The sequence below is a fragment of the Enhydra lutris genome, unplaced genomic scaffold (genome assembly GCF_002288905.1).
Source record: "Enhydra lutris kenyoni isolate GAN:26980312 unplaced genomic scaffold, ASM228890v2 scaffoldscaffold20, whole genome shotgun sequence".
Classification (NCBI taxonomy): Eukaryota; Metazoa; Chordata; class Mammalia; order Carnivora; family Mustelidae; genus Enhydra; species Enhydra lutris.
The window spans coordinates 31,043,925-31,063,938 of record NW_019154104.1 but is presented as its reverse complement, the minus strand read 5'-3'; the positions used below and the strand labels follow the sequence as shown (position 1 = coordinate 31,063,938).

General features: G+C 44.5%; 1 protein-coding gene across 1 annotated transcript in view; it reads left to right on the top strand.

Moving 5' to 3' along the window:
* The first annotated feature begins 6,496 nt into the window (after positions 1-6,496).
* Positions 6,497-20,014, top strand: part of LOC111148761 (MOK protein kinase) — a 52,363-nt gene continuing 38,845 nt past the window's right edge. Inside the window, exon 1 of the mRNA XM_022505555.1 lies at positions 6,497-6,547. Coding sequence (XP_022361263.1) covers positions 6,541-6,547 — 7 coding nt within the window. The 5' untranslated portion in view covers positions 6,497-6,540. The remainder of the gene's footprint in view (positions 6,548-20,014) is intronic.

The following is a 20,014-nucleotide window of genomic DNA, read 5'->3' as shown; positions in this document are numbered from 1 at the left end:
CAGACCCGAGCCTGGCCTCGCGGAGCCCGCAGCTGAGCAAACCCAGTTGTTAATGTGCGCGGAGACGCTTTGTGTGTAAGCTGTCCTGGGGGTGACAGGTCTGGCCGGTGTTGAAGACTGGGACACCCGACTGTTGATCTTGAGGTCATGAGTGTGAGCTCCACGTGGGGGTGGGGGGTAGATTGTACTTAAAATAAAAAATAATAAAAAATAGATGGATGAATGAACTAATTGCAAAATCACATTTTAAAACAAGTCAGACGCAGTCATTTCTCTGAGCCCTCCCCTTCTGGCCCAGCCCAGGTAAGGCTGCCAGATTTAGCAAATAATTTCTTATATCCCATGCGATATTTGGAACAAAACCAGTATTCGCTGTTTATCTGAAATTCATCTCTAACTGGGCACCCTGTACCCATGGGGCAAGGGTACACCCACAGTAACGCCCATTTGAAGACCCCCACCCCCCATCCTTCCCCGCTGCCCCCTGCCACAGCCCACCACCCTCTGTCCTGGACCTTGCTCACCGGGCCCTGCTCCTGCCTTGGGGCCGCTGCACTTCCTCTCCCCCTTCCTGGACCTTCTTCCACCGGACACTGCCAAGGCGCCCTCCCTCATGTCCTTATGTCGCTGCCTAAACGTCGCACGTCGGAGAGGCCTTCCTGACCACCACCTCCCCCGGCCCCCGCCGCCAGCACTCAGAATCCTTGCTTTTCCTCTGTATTTCGTCCGGGGCTTGCTCATTTCCTAACTGCAGGAGGGCAGCAACCTGTAGTTTGCACGCGCAGCTCCTGGAAGTGACCGGCACCGAGCAGAGGGTCGATCCAGGGTTGTCGAACGAAGCTCAGATCAGCGCTTAGCGGTCTAGCCCTGACACAGACCAGGCGCAACTCCAGGCTCGGTTCCTGAGCGCGCGGCCAGAATCACCTGGCTGGTCCGCACAGCGCTCCCGGCCTCGGCCGCGCGAAGGCGGGCCCGCGGGGTGACGCAGTGACGGAACGCAGACGCTAGGGGGCACCCGAGACCGCCGCGTCGGCTGCGCGCCTGGGGTCGGGCTCCTCCAGCACCCGCGCGGTCCTAACTCCGCCGGACTCCTCCTGCCCGTTCTCACTCCATCCTACAGTTCTTGCAAGAATGACGAGTCCGCCTTTCCTTTCTCCGACTTAGGAAAACGCAGACTCATACATGATCAGCATTCAGTGGTACAGAGTTATTGTTCAGGTTTTTAAATGTCTCAGAGGGGGGCTTTTTTAGATGGTCCATTTGCTTTAAACTCAGCTTGTAAAACTTGTTATTCTGCTTATAAATTGGAAACTTCAGTAGGAAAATCAAGATATACTGTTTTCGTTTCCTAGGGCTGCCTTAAGCCCAAAACTGGAGGATTTAAGAGAAATTTATTCTCTCACTGCTCTGGAAGCCAGAAGTTCAAGACCAAGACTGATTCTGAGAAGAATCAGCTCCATGCCTCCCTCCCAGCTTCTGGTGGTCGGCTAGCAGTGTTGGCATTCCCTTGCCCGTGGATGCTGCACTCCACTTGTGGCCTCCTTCCCCACATTCACAGATCCCAAGTTCCTGGAACAGTGTCTGGCACAGAGCAGGTGTTCGATACGTACTTGTTGAATGACTGTTAAATCCACTGTGTATTAAATTCGTACTGTTGGACTTTCCAACTCAGAAACATGCCCTTCCATTCTGGCAATATTTCAGAGGAAGAATGTTTCTGAGGGAGATTTGATAATCTCCTCTTTATCTTTTTCTGGAACACCATTCTTCCGAGATCCAAACTTTGAGGGTGAATCTCTCATTTTCTTCAGTCCAGGCCTATGTCTACTGTCTGTTTCCTGAACAATTTCCTTGAACTACCCTGCAACCTTCTTTTTACGTTTTGTGTTTTGACTTGGCACCCTGGAGCCCACAGACAAGGAGAAAGCAAAACACTTTGAATGTTGATGCTGAATTCTTGTCAATTGATTCTGGAAAGAAAAGGAAAGAAACGTGAGGGGATGGCGCAAAAATAAAATGCTTCATTGTACAATATGTACAATGTCAAAGCTGTTAGACAACACAAAAGAAAAATAGACAAACAGAAGGATTTTCAGATGTTGCTTCTGATTTGCTACAACAAATCGGTTGGTTCCAGAGACTTTTAAGAAGTGTCCTTCCAGGGGCACCTGGATAGCTTGGTTAGTGGAGCACGTGACTCTTGATCTCAAGGTTGTGAGTTTGAACCCCATGTGGGGTATGGCGATAACTCAAAAATTAAATCTTAAAAAAAAATAAAAAGTTTCCTTCCTTAAGGCATGCACATTAATTGTAAAGCTTTTTCAAAGGTCTCTTTTAGATATAAGTGAGCCGCAGAAGCACAGGGAGTTGGAAGCTGCCGATTTGGGTCTGGGCCCAGGACGGCCCATAGCAAGTGGGTGATCTTGGCAAAGGCCTCTCTGGGTCTCCCACAACAGGCCACATGGCCTCTACAACCTGTCAGTCCGCCTGCTTAATTCTTCCCTATCAAGGGTTAAAGTTTGTCCTGCATGCTCAATAATCATTGAAAATCAGGCTCGCCCTTGTCAGAACTCAAGGTTCATTTCCTGAGAGGATGGGCCCGAATCACCTGGCAGGTGACTAACAGCCGGTGCCAATGCGTGATGCCTCTTGATCAGTCAACAACATTTACTGAGCATCTGGGCAAAAATCAAGTGGTATTGTATAGCGTGTCACAGACATCTGATTTCATCTGCATGAACACCCTTTGGAGTGGGTATTGTTAGCCCCATTTCACAGAAGTGAGAAGACAGTGCTCCCGGGATTTGCCTAGCGTCACCTGGTGTGAGTCTCTCTATCACTTTAACAGCTGAATTTTAATTCTTTCTATCCTCCTTTAACAAACCTTGTCTTAAACTTTACATCTGTTGTTCTGAACGCCTTTAAGTTGACCTATTTTTGCACCCACATTACACAGTACACCATGATCGCATTTACGGAGCTTGTTACCCACGGTGCTTCATGTTAATTTGAATGGCTAATGTTCTGCTCGCTCCTCGTTATCTCATACCTCTGTGAGCTTAGTGTCCTTGGAGACATGTTTATTATCTTCTAAAATGAATGCAATTTCTACTATCTTTAGGTTGGTTGGCCTGTGCTCACCTTCCCACTGTTAACCCGTTTGAAATTCGTCATCTCTAAGTTTTCTTCCTAACTTCTTCCTATTTCCAGAGGCTCAGCAGCAGGTCACATATCTGCTAACCATGGCCTTGTGGCTGAACCTCTTGACATTGGAAAAGAGGGAAAAGTTAACGCGAGGATCCCGATGGACTGTCCGAGGAACAGTTTAAAATGAATCAGAAAGCCTGAGCGGCTGTAATTAAGTAGTATTGGAGCAGTTTCAGGAGCGGAGCTGTAAGGTGCTGGAGGTTCCAATTCACAAGAATCTTTTTTTTTTTTTTTAAGATTTATCTGAGAGAGAGAGGGAGAGAGGGCGCATGCAAGCAGGGAGGAGGGGCAGAGTAGAGGGCGAGAGAGTCCCTTTTCTCTTTGAAGTAGCGTTTCCTAGTCTGTTCAGAATTAAAGAGGAAGGAATTATCTAGACCAGCGGTTCTCAGAATAGGGTCCCTGGTACCGCCGCAGCATCACTTCCGATCCTCTTAGAGACGCAAATTCTCGAGCCCCGCCCCAGAATTACAGACGCGGAAACGCTGCGGGTCGGGCGTGGCACTCGAGGGTCCACAAATCACAGCCGCCTGAAGGTAGGAGATCTGGGTGCTGGGAAAGCTTAAGAAACAGCGCTCTCGGCGAGATCGTTCCCGAGTCCGCCTTCGCAAACCTCCTGCTAAGGTCCCCCATAGGTATCCTTTGCTCTTCCTTTCTGGAGGCCCTTTTCCTCCCTGTCTCGCAGGGCCTCCAGGTACGGAGGTGCAGGCTGCGCACCAGGGGGACCGGCTGGACCACCCGGCGAGCGCTGACGCCCAGCAGCCCCTGCTTGCCCGACTACCCGCGGCGGGCTCGAGCTGCCCTCCTGCAGGATGGTGGCCAACCTGGTTTTTACAATTTCACTCCCAAGAGCCACAGTGAACTTGCCCACAATGAAAACGAGCAGGAAATTCCTCGGCCCAGGCGGTCGGGAACAACGGGCTGTGGCTCACCGCCCAAGGCATTCACCGACTCAGGCGTTTAGCAGGTGCTCAGAGACTGTCCCGCCACGCCCTCTGCGGCAGGGGGCCAGAAAGACGCGTGGGCCGCCCAGGGAGCTCAGAGCCCAAGTGGGTAGAAGAAACAGGTGAAAGAGACAAGAGAAAGAGAAATGTGACAGAGTCCCCAAATAAGAGGAAAGACCACACGGAGGTAAGAAGGGAGAGATCAAATCCCAGCGGTCTGCAGGGATTACATGTGGCTCTTTAGAGCCAAAAAGATAGCACCATCAACAAAATACCAGCAACGTTGTTTTTTTTTTCTTTTCCAATTTATTTTGAGATAAAATTCACATATTATTCTTAACCATTTAATATGTACAATTCGGTAATTATTGGTAGAATTACAAAGTTGTGTAACCACCAGGGTAATCTAATTCCAGAACAATGTCATCACCAGAAAAAAAACACCAAAAAAACCAAAAAAACCTGTCCTCAGGAACCATCACTCCTCTTTCTCCCCACCTTGTAGCCCCTGGCAGCCACTAATCCACTCGCTGACTCTACAGATTTGCCCATTCTCGACTTTTCCAATAAATGGAATCATTTTAAACACATGTGACTTTTAGTGTCTGGCTTCTTTCCCTTAGCATCATGTTTTTGAGACTGCTTAATGGGTACAGGGCTTCCTTCTGGGGTGACGGAGCTATTTTGGAACTAGACAGAGGTCATGGTTGCACAACACTGTGAATGTTCTAAATGTCACTCTTTAAAATGGTTAATTTTATGTTATATGAGTTTGACTCCATTTTCAAAAAGAAGCCAAAATGTCAAAGTAGATACTTCCGACTTGGAAACTCCACTTTAGGAATTTCTCTTCTAGGTACACTTGGACATACAGGAAATAATGTATGGGTTGATCACTGCAGCAATGTTTGAAAGATCAAACTATTAGAAACAACCTGGATATCCATCAGTAGGGGAGCAATTAAATAGGGAATGGTGCAACCATGACACAGAATAGCCACCAAATTTATAAAATAATATAACATAATACATCATATTGTATTTTACGTATCATTATATATTAAACATAATAGTCAAAACATTAAATATCTATTTATACAATAATTTAAATAAGTAATATATTTATAAAATCATAATTTATAGTTATTAAAATAATTAAATGTACATTAAATATATTAAAAACATTATTTGAGGAAGGAAAAATAGCTTTCTAAACCAAAATGATTTTGGACAGGAAGATGTCAGAGGAGGATGGGATGGGCAAAGGGTTGGGCCAGAAGATTTCCGGTGGATGGAGATTGTATATGGGGTGAGAAATGGGGATTTATCCTGTAAATGACAGGCGACTGTGGAGACTTGGTCACCCGGGGGCTGGAAGGAAGAGGCTGGGACCAGCAAGAGGTGAGGTGGGTAGAAAAAGGTGGAGGGGTGTGCAGGGTGTGCACGAGGTGTCTCGTGGGGACAGGGAGGAAGGAAGTGTTGAGGGTAGAGCGCATCTGAGCAGGTGCGCATCTGGCCAAGATGCGATCCGGACAGTAGGGGACAAGTAAGAAAGGCTGAGGCCACCATTGGAAGCATTCAGGTCTCACTTGCAGTGGCTTACAGAGGAGAAAGCTTCCGGTTTTCCAGAGGAGAATATGTCCTCAAGGAGGAACAAGAGAGAGGGACTGAGAAGCATGAAGGAATTAAAAATTGCACGTTGTCATGTTTTGATCTTTCCCCGAATCTTAGTAGATATCCTGCGTCCAGGCAAGTGTTAGGGGCAAGGAAATTCATGTGTAGATCCTCTGTGTGTTGGCACAGAGTTTTTGGAGAATGATTCCACGTAAGCCCGTAGTTAAATTGTAGGTGTCTTACAATCCATCGGTTCCAACAGAAACAGTCACGCGTGTGCTCAAAGACATGCACACGAGCGGGTATCGACTGACAGTTACCTAGTGCGTCCCCAGCCTAGTTAAAGCTCCACTGTCGTTCTGGCATTAGGTCTCAAATGGCTAAATTCGCACGCAGGATGCGGATAGCGATTCCGGAGGGTGGCCTGCACTCCTCAAAGACCGGGAGCTGTCACGAAAAGCAGCTGGGGAGGTTGCTCAGCAACCAGACCGATGAGGCGAGTCGCACTGCGCACGCGTACGCGTAGGGCCGACGGATGCGGCCGTAGCGTCTTGCGCACGCGCGGGCGGCAGCCTCGAGGCGTCCGGGACCTGACGGTTGCTAGGGTGACAGGGATACAACATGGCGGCCGTATCCTAACGCCTTCTGTCGGGGGCCAGCGCGGAGGTCCTAGTTCCGGACCCTGCTTCAGAGGAGTGGAAGCAGGGGGCCGTCCTTTCCGGCCCTTTCTTCTCCGTCTGGTGTCGGCAAGGGCTTGTCGTCGGCTTCCGTATCCAGGATGAAGAGTGAGCGGGGCCAGGACTGGAGGGGCCGGGCCCCGTCACGCCTGTGCGGCCACTTGGAGGGTCGTGGTTGGGGGGCCGCCGCCTGTGGGGACCCCCAGCCTCCCTGGGCGGTCGAAGGTGGTGCCCACGGGGTTCGGGGTGGATGTGGGGGCGCTGGGGTTTCCAGCGTCCTCCCGAGTCCCTCTCCTCGCCCCCCACCCCCGCATACTTTAGTGCAAGGTTATGTTACAAGTTTGAGGGTTTTGTTGTTGTTGTTGTTGTTGTTTTAAAACGCTGGATTGAAACTGAGATTCTTGGACATTCGGCAGTGAGGTATTGAGCTGTTTTTGTGCGACTTCCTGCTTTTTCCTGACGTCGGTTCAGGGAACAGCTGAGAGGAAAGCTGGGCTGTTTTGTTTTTTGGATCAAGCCGTTCTTATGGGAACTAGTAAAACACTGTGTTTTTTGGGAACTATTTTTATAGGGATTTTGAGACAACCTTTTGGTGAAGTGAGTGTTGCTGGGAAGTTGGGAAAGGAGATCGTCGTCCTAGAAAATGTGTGACAGGTATAAAATTTACCTATACTTGGATTTGTGGACTATTGGGCAATTCAAATGCAACCGACTAGAATGGGCCTTTTATTTTCCCCTGTGGAAAGATTCAATTTTATTAGATACAGTTACAATGTAAAATTTGCCTTGTATGCTGAGTGTCAGTTGGTGATTGATTGTGGCATAAATTGTGGAACAAAGATATTTAAAATAGTTAATTCATCTCATTCGCCCTTTACAAGACATTCTTATTTTCTTTTGGTAGATATTGTTTACATGTTTATCTTTTTCACTAATGCACCCAAAGCTGTAGTTAGAATACAGGCCTACAAAAGGCTTTACACTTTTACTTGTAGTGTGGATTTGTATACACTTTTTTTTTTTTTATTATTGTGTTCCTTTTTTCCCTCCTGGCTCTTTATTTTGAATTTTTTTTTTTTAATTTGACAGACAGATCACAAGTAGGCAGAGAGGCAGGCAGAGAGAGACAGGAGGAGGAGGCAGGCTCCCTGCTGAGCAGAGAGCCCGATGTGGGGCTCGATGTGGGGCTGGATCCCACGACCCTGAGATCACGACCTGAGCCGAAGGCAGAGGCTTTAACCACTGAGCCACCCAGGCGCCCCTATTTTGAAAAAATTTTTGAATCTACATGAAAGTTGCAAGAAGGATTCACTGAATGTTTATAAACTTTTCACTTAGATGCACATTTTGGCTTTTGTTTGTGTGCTTGCTCACTTGCGCTCTCTAAATCACATACAGTATTTACTTCCGCCTAATTTTTGAGAGTTAGTAGTGGACACCAGTGCCTTTCACCGCTTTCAGCAAGTATCTGCTAAGATCAAGGACGTTCTCCTGCATCATCATAGTACGAATAATGTGTTGGGATAGCATTGTTATCCAAAATGCAGCCTATGTTTCAGATTTTCCCAGTTATCCCAGTAATATCCATTACAGGTGTTTTTATTTTTCCAGAATCCAATCAAAAATCACAAATTGCATTTTGTTGTCATATCTCTTTGGTCTCCTTTAATCTGGCACAGTGTCCTGCCTTATGTGTCTTTCTTGACTTTTTTAAAGAATTCAGGCCATCTATCTTTCGATTTGGATTTGTCTGATTGTTTCCTTATGATTAGCTTAAATACGTTGGCCAAGACTATGTCAGAGGGGGTGTTGGGTGCCTATCAGTGTGTTCCATCTAGAGTCTAATGTCAGCCTGATGTCAGCATATCTCAGTTTTGTTTAAGTTAGGTTTGATCATTTGATCATTCCATTTATTCACCTTTGCCTCAAAACCTTTGCTGCTCCTTTCCTAGAGGCAACCACTCTTACGATTTCTTTTACGTTTATTTGTTTGTATATATAAATGTGTATCTATATATTTACATATGTAAATGTGTATTTACCCCCCCCCTTTTATTTTTGTTTATTTTTTTAAAGAATTTATTTATTTATTTGACAGAGAGACAGTGAGAGAGGGAATACAAGCAGGGGGAGTGGGAGAGGGAGAAGCAAACTCTCCCCTGAGTAGGGAGCCCCATGTGGGACTTGATTCAGTCCCAGGACCCTGGGATCATGACCTGAGCCGAAGGCAAACGCTTAATGACTGAGCCACCCAGGTGCCCCTATTTGTTTATTTTTTAAAGATTTTTCCTTTTAAGTAATCTCCACACCCAACGAAGGACTCAAATTCACAATCCCGAGATCAAGAATCCCGTGCTGTGCTGACTGAGCCAGCCAGGGGCCCCATCCCCTCTTTTAAACACTAATGTTTGCACTGCATACCATAACAAAATACAATACATATTATAAACAAATATTTTATATAAGTACTTACATTTTATTTGTATCCTTTAAACCTTTGGGTATTGTTTTATATATATATATATATATATATATATATATATCTAGTAGGTATTATTTGATATTTTCTTTTGGTAGATGGCCCTTTTGGTAGTTTTCAATTAGTTGGTTTAGTGTTACATCTTTATTCTGCCTTCTACCCTAAAATCCAGTCCGAGAATTGGCGGGGTGGGGGGGGAACCTATTGTCACCCAGGTGTGAGTCCTGATGAGTTAAATGTTTAGCAAATATTTAACAGTGGAGAAAATATTCTGGAACAGGAGGTCACAGAGACAGAGCTGTGGAAATAGAATGAATAGAAGAAGCAAGTAATGGGGAAAATGGACTCCTAGCTTGGGGTCAAAGACTGGGGGCAGGAATATCAGGTTATCATGCTGGTCTTTATCTTACGGTTTTCTAGGTGTATCTTCTACTTTATTTTCTAGACATTGCCCAAGTGTTTAGGAATGTATTGATCATTGATCCCCTTCTCCTTTTTGTTTTGCCTCATAGGCAGTTGTAGGGAGGAGGGAGAGACTCAGGGAAGCTGTTGAGAGCATGGGCTTTAAAGCCAGGCAGACATGGCAGTCTCCTGCAGGATATTGACCTTTCTTAAACTGGTTTTCTTAATTATTCTGGTTATTATTTCCCAACAAATCACCCCCAACGTAGTGGCTTAAAATAACATCTTAATCTCTCTCATGGTTCTGTGGGTAGCCTGAACTCAATTAGGCAGCTTCACTTGGAGTCTCTCATACACTCGCAGTCAGATTCTGGCTGGGCTGGAGTCCTCCCAAAAGTTTCTTGGGTGCCTGGGTGGCTCCGTTGGTTAAGTGTCTGCCTTTAGCTCAGGTCATGAATTCAGGGTCCTGGGATAGAGCCCCGCATCGGGCTCCCTGCTCAGTGGGAAGCCTGCTTCTCCCTATCCCACTCCCCCTGCTTGTGTTCCCTCTCTCCCTGTCTCCCGTCAATAAAAAAAAAAAACAAAAACTTTCTCACTCACATGTCTGGCGACTGATGCTGGCTACCCACTGGGACTGTGGCCTGGACTGTCAGCCAGAACACTACCGTTTCCTCGTGGCTTGGCCTTCCTCCCAGGGTGGCAGTTGGGTTCTGAGGATCAGCATTCCAAGGTGGGAGATGGAAGCAGTGTTACCTTCTCTGATCTTGTGTCAGAAATGTCAGTGTCTTTTCCACATCCCCCAGATTGGAGGATAGAGAATGTAGATCCCACCTCTTGATGGAGGAGTGGCAAAGACCATACTAAGATGAGTGTGTGGGCTGGGATATCTAGCAGCTACCCTCTTGCGAAAGTAAAATCTTCCAGGGCACTTGGGTGGCTCAGTTGGTTAAGTGTCCAACTCTTGATTTTGACTTAGGTCACAATCTCAGAGTCGTGGGATGGAGCCCCATCTCAGACTCTGCACTGTGTGTAACGGAGCCTGCTTAAGATTCTCTCTCTCCCTCTCCCTCTCAAAAAAAAAAAAAAAAAGAAAAAAAAAGGAACAGGCATAATAATACCTATTTAATAGGAGTGTGTCAAAGATTAAATGAGCAACTGTGTAAAACTCATAGCCTAGCGTCTGGTTAAGTGGTAAATTATAAGTGAATTATTATTTGCTATCCCAGTGGATGGAAGGTGGGGGTATAAAAGGGGAAAGAATGACAGATGCCTGCTTTGAAAAAAATCTACCCTTACCTAACCCAGTGGGAGTGCCAACTTTTTTACTGTCTGAACTTTTTAATGGATTACTCAAAACATACCTATAAAAAGAGAAAAAGTCCTACACATTCTGAAGGCATCACAGTTTCCAATTATATCACAGAGAATTTTTTAAATTATGTGTTGTCACTGCAGAGGTTTAAACTTTGTGTCTCTCATAAATGCATTTTTATAGACCCAGAGTCGCAAGGTACTGCAAATAATCTTGTTTTATTCTCTCTCCCTAGTGTGCATCTCACCTTTGGTTTTTATAAATAGATGCATCAACTAGCAACTTTTTCTCTTTATATTAAAACAAAATTAAGTAAAAGTAATACTGGCTTTGTGATAAATTGAAACAGTGAAAGGTTTTAAGTGGGTCTCAGGACCCTCCCCTACTTGACAGGGCCAATCCTGGTTAACATATTCTCAGATGTGGGGTGCCTGGGTGGCTCAGTCAGTTAAGCGTCTGACTCTCAGTTTCAGCTAGGGTCACGATCGCTGGGTTGTGGGACTGAGGCCCAGATCAGACTCTGCAGTCCGTGGGGAATCTGCTTGAGATCTTCTCTCTCCCTTTCCCTTCCTTCTCCCCCTGATCCCCACTGTGTGCTCTGGCTCTCTCTCTCTCTCAAATAAATAAAATCTTTTTAAATAGATACATTTTCTTACGTGTACTCCCATAAATTTTCTGAGCACATTCTGTGTGTGTACATATATATATACATAGGTGTGGTGTGTGTGTGTGTGTGTGTGTGTGTGTGTGTGTGTGTCTATGCATGAATATGTATTTGTCCCGTAAACGGATTCCTCAAACTGTATGGGATTCTATTAAATATGTTGCACTATAACTTGCTGGGATGATTCTTCAATAAAGGTGTTCAAACATAGATTTTTTTTTTTTTTTTTTTAGCTATTCTTCATGTTTATCAGGGGTTGACATTGCTAGCAGTGGATTTACTTCATTAAAGCGTGTAATTTTTTTTTAAAGATTTTATTTATTTATTTGACAGAGAGAGATCACAAGCAGGCAGAGAGGCAGGTAGAGAGAGAGGAGGAAGCAGGCTCCCTGCTGAGCAGAGAGCCCGATGTGGGGCTCGATCCCAGGACCCTGAGATCATGACCTGAGCCGAAGGCAGCGGCTTAACCCACTGAGCCACCCAGGCGCCCCCCTTTTTTTTTTTTAAAGATTTTATTTATAAAGCGTGTAATTTAAATGAAAAATTTTTGTCAGTTATGAATAACTCTATGTCCTTTTGTGTTTTCATGATGTTTGGTAATTCAGGTCATAATTTTCCTCCCTACACCAAGTAATTAATTGGGTACAGCCATCTTCATCGAAGGTTCTTGACCTTGTTTTATTTATTTTATTTTTTTAAGATTTTATTTGTTTGACAGAGAGGGAGATAACGAGAGAGAGAGAGAGAGAGAGAGAGAGAGAGAGCACAAGCAGGCGCCGTAGCAGGTAGAGGGAGAGGGAGAAGCAGGCTCCCCACTGAGCAAGGAGCCAGGTGTGGGGCTCGACCCCAGGACCCCGGGAACATGACCTGAACCCAAGGCAGACACTTAACCAACCGAGCCACCCAGGTGCCCCCGACCTTGTTTTAGTAATTTGGTTTGAATTATTTAGTTTCTCAAAGAGAATTGAGATTAGAGCCTGAATCCTCTTGCTCCTAACTCTGGTTGAGAGTGTCCTCTGTAATTAACCTTCCCCAATTCTTTTCATCCCTCCACTGGTGAAGCCCCATAGCTTATGCCTATCACCTGCCTAGATTAAGATCTTTTTAAAAAATGATTTAATTTATTTATTTGGGGGGAGGCAAGGAGAGAGAGAGAAAGAGAGAGAAAGCACAAGCAGGGGGAGGGGCAGAGGGAGAGGCAGGCTCCCTGCTGAGCTGGGGCTCCATCCATGACCTGAGCAGAGGCATGACACCTTTGGTTAAGATCTTTAGAAGCAGTCCTCAAATACCAATGTTTGGATTTGGGCATTACAAGTGTTCCTTTTCACAAAAAGTGAATTTGGCCTCCATTTTCATGCATTAAATAAGGCTTAAATTCCACTTGAAGAAGACTTGGTTTATTAAAAATGAATAGAATATTAAGTAATGCAAAGAGTCTTGTTTACCTTCCTCTTTCTACCCTTTCATACAGCTATATTATTTAACTCCTGTTTGTCCTTGAGTCTGGGTGGGTTTGGGGTTTTTTTTTGGGGGGGGGGTGACTGTTTATTTTGTCTATTCCCCGTAATGTAGGGCAGGATTTTTGTTTTGTTTTGTTTTTCACTAGCACAGTTCTGTACCCTTCTTAGCTGTGTGTTGTGCTTAGTGTAATTCTTAACGTTCCTCATCTGACTTTAAAGGTGTGTGAAAATATGCCAGATCCTGTTGGAGAGAATAGGAAGTTATTTTCCTAGGTGTTTTTTCATAAGGGTGTTTCTCTTTTTCTCTCCCCTAACTTTCATTCTTATTTTATACCCAGCCCTTCTGTCTATTGAAAGAGTCGTTAGGGAAATAAGTGCTCCTTTATCCACCATGGCCATTTTCAGAGCCCCGGCTAGGTTGATCACTTGCTGGTTATGATGGTCTGGAGCTGGCCAGGGATGCTGGCACACATGGGGAGTTTCTACTTAAACCACTTCGAAGTGTATGGTTGACTGGTGTGGTTTTGGTTGTATTTTAAGTAAGTCTGCCTGTCTGTGATGAAACACAAATTAGGGTGTATTGTGTAAAATTTCTTTTCTCCAGGCACCTGGGTGGCTCAGTTGATTAAGCATCTGCCTTTGGCTTAGGTCATGTTCCTGGGGTCCTGGGATCGAGTCCAACATTTGGCTCCTGGCTCAGTGGGGAGCCTGCTTCTCCCTCTCCCTCTGCCTGCTACTCTGTCTACTTGTGCTCTCTCTCTCTCTCTGTCAAATAAATAAATAAAAATTCTTTAAAAAAATAAAATAAAATTTCTCTTCTCTTCTCAAACTGAATTCCTCAGTCCATAGCCCAGCTTTCAGTAACTGCCTTTCATCCCTCCTATGAACTTATGTCTGTCTCCCTTTAAACTGCTGTTATAGTATCTAGTCAGTTCATTTTGAGCTCATGTTTCTGTTGGTGATTAGCCCACATGTTAACTGATTTCTTAAAGCTCTTGATAATGCCCATACCCACACACATTTAAGGTAATGTTTATTCATTGTGAACATTGAAAAATATAGAAAAGAATAATGAGGAGGACTAAAGTCATTGCTAATCCCACCCAGACATAGATACTTTAAAGTATTTTACATATTTTGAGCTCCTGGGTGACTCAGTCCATTAAGTGTCCAACTCTTGATTTCTGCTTTTCATGATCTCAGGATCGTGAGATCGAGCCCCGCATCAGGCTCTGTGCTTAGTGAGGAGCCTGCTTGAGATTCTCTCTCTCCCTCTGCCCCTCCCTCACCCCCGTGTGCTCATTCTCTCTCCCTCTCAAATAAATAAATAAATCTTTAAAAAATATTTTATGGGGGCACCTGGGTAGCTCAGTCAGTTAAGTGTCTGACTCTTGGTTTCAGCTCAGGTCATGATCTCAGGGTCCTGGGACTGAGCCCTATGTCAGGCTCTGCACTCAGCGTGGGGTCCGCTTGTTTCTCTCCCCATCTCCCTCTGCCCCTCCCGCTTGTGCTCTTGCTTTAAAATAAGTCAATAAATCTTTAAAAAAAGAAAGTATTTTAGGTATTTATACCCATTCCCTTTCTTGCGTGTATGTGTATTTGTGTGATTGTTACCATCTTTTTCTCACTTAAATTATAGGTGAACATTTTCCTATATCATTAAATATTATTTGAAAGAATCATTTTTTAAAAGATTTTATTTATTTATTTGACAGACAGAGATCACAAGTAGGCAGAAAGGCAGGCAGAGTGGGGGGTGCAGGGTGGAAGCAGGCTCCCTGCTGAGCAGAGAGCCCGAAGCAGGGCTCGATCCCAGGACCCTGGGATCGTGACACGAGCCGAAGGCAGAGGCTTAACCCACTGAGCCAGGTGCCCTGAAAGAATCATTTTTAATGGCTACATAATATTTCAGCTTGTGGTTGAAACTATTATTAGATCATTCCTTGATGTTAGGTATTTAAGCTTTTAGCATTCTTGCCATTACGGTACCGTGATGAACATCACTGTGTTCGTTTGTGTCTCTGTTGGTATCGTTGGGACAGAAACCTAGAAGTGTAATTGCTGAGCTAAAGGATGTGGCCTTTTTTCTTTCTAATATCCTTTTCCTGCTTAAACAAGTAATTCATGTTTGCTGGAGAATATTTACACAATACGGAACGATTAATCAGAAAGTGAGTCTACCTTATGCCCTTTCCCTAGGAAGCCCGTCATCACCAGGGAAGGCAGTGGATATTCTCAGTGGTCTTGCTTGTGCACATTTCATTTCCCCATTAGCTGTGCCGTGTCACATGGCCAGTGCCACACCACAACCTTGTTCCTTGGTGGAATACACTTGTTGCAGACCTTTGCCAATTTGATAGATTAAACAAAAAAAAAGGCTGTTCCTTCTGTATTCCTTTAAGTGCCAGTAGTTTTCCCTACTGGCTATTTTTATCTCTTAAGTGAATTGTCTTGTACCCTTTTGTCCACTTTTTTTTTTTTTTAAGATTTTATTTATCTATTGGACAGAGAGATCACAAGCAGGCAGAGAGGCAGGCAGAGAGAGAGAAGGAAGCAGGCTCCCCGCTGAGCAGAGAGCCCGATACGGGGCTCGATCCCAGCACCCTGGGATCATGACCTGAGTCGAAGGCAGAGGCTTAACCCACTGAGCCACCCAGGCGCCCCTTTTGTCCACTTTCTTTGAGAGATTCTAGTATTTTACTTATTTATTTGTAAGGGTCTTTGTAGTTAAATATATTAGCTATCCTCATATTTGTTGCAAATATTTCCTCAGGTTGTAGTTTGCCTTTACATTTTGTTAAGTTTGTTTTTTTTTTTGGTTGTTGTTTTTTTTTACATTTTGTTAAGTTTTTGATGTAAACATGTTAAAACGTGTGGCAAGGCTCACCTCTTGATGTTCCTTCTTCATGATTATGTTGAACTTCTGTGTGAAAAGACCTTCCCTGTCCAAGGGGCTGGTAAATAAAGTACATTTTCTTTGAATTTGACTTTTACGTTCAACCTTTTACCAATATTAACCAGTATTTAAGTGTATGGTGGAGTAAGGATCTGACTTGAATTTTTAAATGTCGAATCTCCTGATTTTAACAACTTTGTTGAGGTATAATTTGCACAGAATAAAATCCACCGATTTTAAGTGTACAGTCTGAGAATTTTTGGCCAATGTAGACAGTAGTGTCTCCCCTCCACAGTCAAGACAGAGAGTGCTTCTTTCTATCCGCCCACCCAGAGTTCCCTTGGGCCCCTTTGCAGTCAGTCTCCTGCCCCTGCTCCCGGCTCCATGGATCGTTGGTATCTTCCTATTGCCAAAATGTTGCCTTTTCTAGAGTTTCATGAAACTGAAGTGTCCTAAGTGTATCTGTAAATGTGCACGGCCGCTGGCGTCTGGCCCCTTCGATCTAGCCTGATGCTTCTGAGGTTTGTGCATATAGTGGCCTGTGTCAGTAGTTCGGTCATTTTATTGCTGAGTGGCATTCCACTGTATGAATATACCCGAGTTTGTTTAAGCATTTGTCAGTTAGTGGACCTGTGGGTTGTTTCCATTTTTGGCTGTTGTTGGTAACGCTGCTAGGAACGCTCTCACGTCCAAGTCTTTGCGTGGATTTATGTTTTCATTTCTCTAGGGTAGATTCCTAGGAGGGGAATTGCTGACTTGTACGGTAAGTGGATACTTTGCTTTATAAGAAACCTCCAGATTGGTTTCTAAAGCGCCTATACCATTTTCTGTCCCCATTATGCACGTATGAGAGATCTGCTGAGTCCACATCTTCACTAACACTTGGCATTTTCAGTGTTTTAATTTTAGCCATTCTAGTGGAGGTGCTTTAACAAGTTTTAAGAGCTGGTTGTTCCCACTTGGTTAAATCACCCTCTCATGTTGTAAAAGGCACAAAGTTACAGCTCAGCGTAGGCGACATCAGGGAATACTGAGTGACCAGCTCGCCGGATGGACTGGCTGTACCAGAAGTCTGAAAGTTACCAGATAAGGAGAGACCAAGCAGTACTCTGGTCATTGATTATGAGGGGTAAGCCATCAGCAACTGGAGTTTGTGTTTTCACTTTTCCTCACCCCAAAGGATGTGTCCCTATATCGTTGGCAGCAGGGTTCCCAAATTCTGCCTTTCAGGACCTTGTTAGCTTTTGAAAAGGATCTGTTGCCAAGGTCAGTGCTCCTATAAGTGCGTCAGTGTGACTTCATCCGCATCCTCTTGGCAGTGTTCTGCTCCTGGGGGACAGCAGTGGTAGTGTAGTCAGGAAATGGCTTCTGGAGTCAGACTGCCTGCTTTTAAAGCCCTGCCCTGCTGTTTATTGATGTGACCTTGAGCAGGCTGCTTAACCTTATTTGTAAGATAGGGCTGATGGGGTACCCTGTTGCGTGGGATTGTTGAAATGATTAAGTGTAAAATGGTGCCTGACTCCTAGTACTCAGAGCTTGGTGTTTAATAAACACCATTCTCCTGTAAAAGGCATCTTGGAGAAATGGCTGATCCTCAGACTGAGACAGGAAATACACAGGATTTTGTAGTACCAGGAAGTAAGAAAATACTCAAAAACAAACCCTTTACTGATGGGGCATGTCAGAGGGACACAGGAACAATTGTGAATGAGCTCCCAGTGGCCAAACCTGGAACAATTTAAGCAACAAAATAAAATAGTATTGGATAATCCCAAAGTATAAAATAAATATCTATGGGTTCATATAATATAAATGATTAATTAGAATAGATAAACTTCTCATGTAGAGAAGTTTATATATTTATATATAGAAGAATTCCAAAGGGGCGCCTGGGTGGCTCGTGGGTTAAGCCTCTGCCTTCGGCTCAGGTCATGATCTCAGGGTCCTGGGATCGATCCCCTCATCGGTTTCTCTGCCCGGCGGGGAGCCTGCTTCCCCCTCTCTCTCTGCCTGCCTCTCTGCCTACTTGTGATCTCTCTGTGTCAAATGAATAAATAAAATGTAAAAAAAAAAAAGAATTCCAAATAATTTAAATAGATGCTCTATCTTCACAGGAATATTATTTCCCACTCAAAGTGTAGAATATGTGTGGTAAATTTTCTCAAAGAGTATAGAAGAGGGGAGGGGAAAAGTCACTTTACAGGGGACAAACCTGACAAGACCTCAGCCTGGTGATTGAGGTCAACGTCAATGGTGACAAGCCACGCTGATGACATGGGCCCTCGATATGATGTGCCAATATGGTACCACAGTACTCTGGTCTTCTTCTCCAAACCCATAACCTGAGTCTAATGATGAAGATGATGACAGATTCCAGTACAAAGACATCTTGGAAAATACCCGACCATTGACTTCAAAACTGTCGATGTCATAAACCAAGGAAGGTCTGAGGAACTGTCGCGGCCATGAGGGAACTAAGGATGTAGGATGACTAGCTGTAAAGCAGTGTCCTAGATGGATTCTGGGACAGAAGAGGATATTGGGTAAAAACTAAGTAATCCGAATAAAGCATGAACTTTAGTTAATAAGAATGTCGAGGACCCCTGGCTGTCTCAGTCGATAAAGGGTGCGACTCTTGATCTCGGGGTTGTAAGTTTGAGTTCAACATTGGGTGTAGAGATTGCTTAAAAAATAAAATCTTTAAAATAAATAATGTATCAGTATGGGTTCATTAATTATGACAAATGTAAGCTGTTAATAGTAGGTGAGGGGCACCTGGGTGGCTCAGTGGGTTAAGCCTCTGCCTTCAGCTCAGGTTATGATCTCAGGGTCCTGGGATCGAGCCCCGCATCAGGCTCTCTGCTCGGCAGGGAGCCTGCTTCTCCCTCTCTCTCTCTGCCTGCCTCTCTGTCGACTTGTGATATCTCTCTCTCTCTGTCAAATAAATAAAATCTTTAAAAAAATAGTAGGTGAAAGTGGATATGAGGTATATGGGGATTTCTATATTATCTGTGGATTTTTCTGTAAATCTAAGACTATTCTAAGGTTAAAAGTTTATTTTTTAAAATAGTGCTTGTGTTGGTGAAGATGTGGAGAAAGGGGAACCCTCTTATACTGTTGGTGGGAATGCAACTTGGTGCAGCCACTTTGGAAAACAGTGTGGAGACTCCTTAAGAAATTAAAAATAGAGCTTCCCTATGACCCTGCAATTGCACTACTGGGTATTTACCCCAAAGATATAGATGTAGTGAAAAGAAGGGCCATCTGTACCTGAATGTTCATAGCAGCAATGGCCATAATAGCCAAACTGTGGAAAGAACCGAGATGCCCTTCAGCGGACAAATGGATAAGGAAGATGTGGGTCCATATATACCATGGAGTATGATGCCTCCATCAGAAAGGATGAATACCCAACTTTTGTATCAACATGGACAGGACTGGAGGAGATTATGCTGAGTGAAATGAGTCAAGCAGAGAGAGTCAATTATCATATGGTTTCACTTACTTGTGGAGCATAAGGAATAACATGGAGGACATGGGGAGATGGAGAGGAGGAGGGAGTTGGGGGAAATCGGAGGGGGAGACGAACCATGAGAGACTGCGGACTGTGAGAAACAAACTAAGGGTTTTGGAGGGCAGGGAGGTTAGGGGTTGGGTGAGCCTGGTGGTGGGTATTGTGGAGGGCACGTATTACATGGAGCACTGGGTGTGGTGCATAAACAGTGAATTCTGGAACACTGAAAAGAAATTAAAAAAACAAACAGGGATTGTGAGAATGAAAAAAGAATGGTGCTTGACATATGTTAACAGCACAGCAATGGTAGCTATGATCACCTAACTTGGTTTTGTTTGTTTTTTATGTGTCCGGGGATCTGCCTGTGGGTAAGGCTGAATTTACCTTATGCATCCTTTCTGGCATGTGATTGGGCAAAACATATCCTAAAATACAGCTTATTGAAGGACTATAAAACTTCTAGAAGGTAATTGAAGGAGTCTTCTGGCCACTTTATCCTCCTCATCCTTTTCATCTCACTGTTGCATTTATATGGATGGTCTGACTTGGGAAAGGAAGTATCTAAGAGACAAGAGGTCCCTCTCAATGTGATTGGAGATACCCAATATTTAAAGATTCATTTGTTTTGAATGTGAGGACACACACATGCGTGGGTGGGGTGGGGAGATGTGAGAGGCAGAGGGAGAGGAAGAAAGAAACTTCAGCGGACTCTGCTGAGTGCAGAGCTTCGCCTGAGGCTGGATCCCACAACCCTGAAATCAGGACCTGAGCCGAAACCACGAATCTGATGCTTAAGCAAGTGTGTCACCCGGGTGCCCTGGGGTTACTCAGCGTAAAGATGGAGATGA